At 37.5% G+C, this 4248-nt stretch overlaps 1 protein-coding gene across 1 annotated transcript; it reads right to left on the bottom strand.

The window, feature by feature from the left end:
* Window positions 1-1500: 1500 nt before the first annotated feature.
* LOC140143855 (uncharacterized) lies at window positions 1501-1929 on the bottom strand. The gene has a single exon (XM_072165667.1). The coding sequence runs from the start codon at window positions 1927-1929 to the stop codon at window positions 1501-1503; it is 429 nt and encodes a 142-aa protein (XP_072021768.1).
* Between the last annotated feature and the right edge of the window lie 2319 nt (window positions 1930-4248).

Below are 4248 nucleotides of genomic sequence, written 5' to 3'. Positions count from 1 at the left end.
AGCCCCTAAAAACTTTATTTTCAATCGGATTTTTCCCGTTGAAAAGACAAAACTGATGTTAAAGATAGCAATAATATCATCAATAACATTTTGAGTCAATTTTATCCATAAAACGATACAGGATAGGATAGATAATTACTTTGACTTCAATGTGGTCCATATAATGAAGATTTTGATTCTACAACATTATTAGATCTGTTATCAACATATCAATTATGCACTCACAGGCAACCAAACATCATGCTATGCTCAGTAGTCCACTGATATGACCTCGTGATCATTCCCCGCTTTGACCATGTCATTTTTTTTGATATGCTGATTGCTGAACAAGGTTATGTTTATATGTGTAGGCCTAACCTATGATAACTTTTTAAGTCATAATTAATTCAAACATAACTTTGGCAATACTCAATCGTTTTCGTTCGTTGAAACGGCAAAACATACTTTCTTTTCCTTGCAAATCGAATTAGCAGACATCAAAACATTTCCACCACGAGAAGTAAAAAAATAATTCATACCAATAGAAGAAGGCTATAATCTTTATAGCTAATCTTTAGTGTAAACAAACCCCATCTCAGAATTAGGTACCAGCCCTATGGGCTGGTGAAAATGCAGTAAAAGATATCCACAGCAAGCTGCAAGGCCCCGCTAATTATAGTGTACTGCTTTTCGAGTGAGTGTACTGGAAACAAAACCCTGGTTTTACCTGAAAACAAATCGATTTTCTTGTAATAGAAACATCATATGGGGTACTAGAGCATGCACAAATCGTAATAATGTGTAGAATATAGAAACTCTGTGTGTATCTCATATGATAGTCATGGTATGCTTAGTCTGAGTCGCTCGGCCTATCTCGAACAAAATCGCGATGCGTAGCTGTTGAAAAACGAGAGGAGTCGCTGTACTATCACGGCAATTTTTGACACGAAGATATAGGGATGATGACGATGTGCGGTGTATAGGCGGGAGTGGCTCGTGAAAATAATCTAGCATCGAAATATATACTAACCAAGTAGTAAGCAAAAGTCGATCATATACGAGGGAGTCAAATGGCCAGCTGTCGCCCAATTAAGCGTGCAAGTGGCGATATGGCAGTCATGTTATATATTAACATGCCTTACAAAAGAATTGCATTCAAGTGAAGTTAATTTATTCCATTCATTAGTAACAATTCGCTGTCGAAGTTATGTAATAATCGGAATAACTACCATAGCAATAGATGAATACAATTTTTGAATAGATCGCCCTGCACTACAAGCAGGTTGCACTTATCACCCACAGCGGCATTCGCCATCGGGCCAAAGTGTTGAATCAATCTTTATTAACACAGCAAGCAAAATACATACAAGCAGGCAAAACAACAAAGATTGTATATACAAATGCCCTGGACATACGGTGCAGGGCTGCACGCAAGACAACGAATTAAAACACAAAACATAGGCCTATTCAAAACAAGGCAATATATACAACAATGCAAGAGGCAACTGAACGGCAAAACACCTAAAGCTTGAGATGAGGTTGATCAGATGAGCCCCATGTCGGTTCATGACGGGCATTCCAGATAGTGTAACTGGAGAGGATAGCAAGTTTGCTTAGGTCCTTTTTAATTGACCTGGGTGGTTTGGCTTTGACAAAGGAGAAGATATTGGAAATCCTTTTGGTGGTATCGGGTGTAACCAAACCACGTGACCCGATTTCTATGCAGGTGAGATTGCAGGTAAAGCCATTGCCGGAAATATCTGATATGAGGTCGGTATATTTTTGAGTTTTGCGTTCATGAGCCTTACTAATATTTTGTTCAAACGGAACTGTCAACTCAACCAAGTGGGCATATTTCTTTTCAGTGTTGATTATAACAATATCTGGACGGAGTTTTGAGACTATGACATTGACAGGAAGAGTGCCACCGGTGGTAGTAAAACCAGGCATGTCGAAAAAGATCTGGTATGCGTAAAAAATGCGTAAAAACAACTTGGTTTTAATGCTAATTATTGCATTTTCTAGGGAAGTCTGATTATCTTTATAAAATAGCCGAGTGGGCGGGTTTTCGCTGAAATATTTTGTGTGTAAATACTGAAGCGTCCTATGTATAAAGGAATATAATTATGAATATTAACTGCACAACATGTAGAACGATTCGTGATACCCAATTGTGGTACAGTTGGTGTTATTTAGGAGGGGGAGAATTTTATTTCAATTTTATATACGTCAAAATATATTTTGAATTTAGTGAAAATGTACGCTCAAAAAATGATGAAAAATCTATGTAATTTTTACATAGAACCCCGATAAAGATTACTGTATCGTTTTTACGGTAATCTAATCTTCCATTTTCTAAAAACATCTTGGGGGGTTCTATGCGAAAATCTTGAATAAACTGGGGGGACACCCAACGTCTATACCCCTGGGGAATACAGGCCTACAAGAAACGGACCGATATACAGCCTGTCTCAAAAAAAATTGTGCAAGTGAAAAGCGCCCTCTCTGGCAATTAGAAAATACCGTTGTGAAATAATGCTTACATCAACGTCAAGGGTGTAGTCTTAGCTCTAAAATGCCGTTTGTTCTGTTCAATTTGCTTGTTTTAATCTCGAGATATGTTTAGTTAAAGACGAAAGGGTAAAATCACAATTGTGCCACTTTTACTAGGGAAGAGGGCTTTACATGTAACAGTCATAGCATCAAGTTTATCAAGAGTTCCTTCGTGAAATCAAAAGAATGCATCAATTACACAATACAAAATTTTTTTGACTGTTTTTGCTGTTTTATCATGATGCAGGAATGATGATTCTCTTTTTCCACTTTAAGAGATTAAAAGATAAATAAATATTTCACATTCTGCTGTAAAAATGGATTTCACATTCTGCTGTTCTGCATGTGCATGTCAATGATTTTACGGTAAATACTGTTCTCTTAGTCTCTTAAGACAACAAAATAATATTGCGCACATATACATGTTATAAGTTAATGAGCGCGTATTACTTGTTGGGAGATATATTAGACAAAATAATGCACGCGTGCTGATGTTGATGCGTCTAATGCATGCGCCCGAAAGGGGGAGGGCATTAGACGCATCAACATCAGCTATCATTGATTTACATGTACAGCTCTCTTCCCTAGTAAAAGTGGCACAATTGTGATTTTACCCTTTCGTTGTTAAATAAACATATCTCGAAATTGGAACAAGCAAATTGAACAGAACAAACGGCATTTGAGAGCTAAGACTATGCCCGTGACGTTGATGTAAGCATTATGTCACAACGGTATTTTCTAATTGCCAAAGAGGGCGCTTTTCACTTGCACAATTTTTTTTGAGACAGGCTGTACCATGCACAATGCAGTCAAAATCGATATTATGTATTGTGCGCAGAATTTCTATTCTATACCCGAGAAATGTTGGAGTTGCCTATAGCCTATTATGTTTAAAATTCAATCTGGCTACCAACAACTCATGTGGTCCAATGGATTATCGCGCTGGACTTGGGGAGTCTGTATGTAGCTGTGCGGCATGGGTTCGAGGCCCACCTCTGAAATTCACTTTTTTTTTAAATTTCATATTTGGGAAATGGGACTGGGCGAATTGATGTATGGCGAATGCCGCTGTGCTTATCACCTGTGTATGTCTGCAATCACAGATTGAATACAATACCGCTCTTTTCAAAAATTCTAATCTTACAGGTGCGAGTGATTAGCATTTCTTTGGCATGTATGGTTCAACGCATAGGTACCGCGTGAACGTAGTAGTGCTGGGCGATCTATTCAAAAAATTGTATTCATCTATTGCTATGGTAATTAATCCTGTTACATCATCACTTCGACAGCGAATAGCAATTGCTAATATGATAATTGATTGGGCTTTATTCGAGACCCGAGTTTATTTTAAATGTTTATTCTTGCAGAGCTGATAAATTTTGCATGAGGGTTGAAATACTTGAGAAAAAGGAGAGGGTGAAAATACAACAGCCAAAAAATTAAGAAGCCTCATAATTATAAAGACAAAGAAACATAAAGACAAAATAAAATCAGTGACACTGACGGAGAAGTGAGAGTGGGAGGGAGTGAGAGTGAGAAAAAGAGCGGGAGAGACCTAAAGACTAGAAAGAGCCGAGCACGACCGGATTATTTTCGGGGCCAACTTTTTGACCATTTTTTACACTATTTGATTCTCTGAACATTGAGCAATTCAATATCTTTCGATATATTATTTAATTATAATATCAGATCTTTTTGCTCACCGGTAGACATCAA

The sequence above is a fragment of the Amphiura filiformis genome, unplaced genomic scaffold (assembly GCF_039555335.1).
Source record: "Amphiura filiformis unplaced genomic scaffold, Afil_fr2py scaffold_30, whole genome shotgun sequence".
Lineage (NCBI taxonomy): Eukaryota > Metazoa > Echinodermata > Ophiuroidea > Amphilepidida > Amphiuridae > Amphiura > Amphiura filiformis.
Note: the sequence above shows the minus strand (reverse complement) of the source record. Positions and strands in the feature narration are given on the sequence as shown.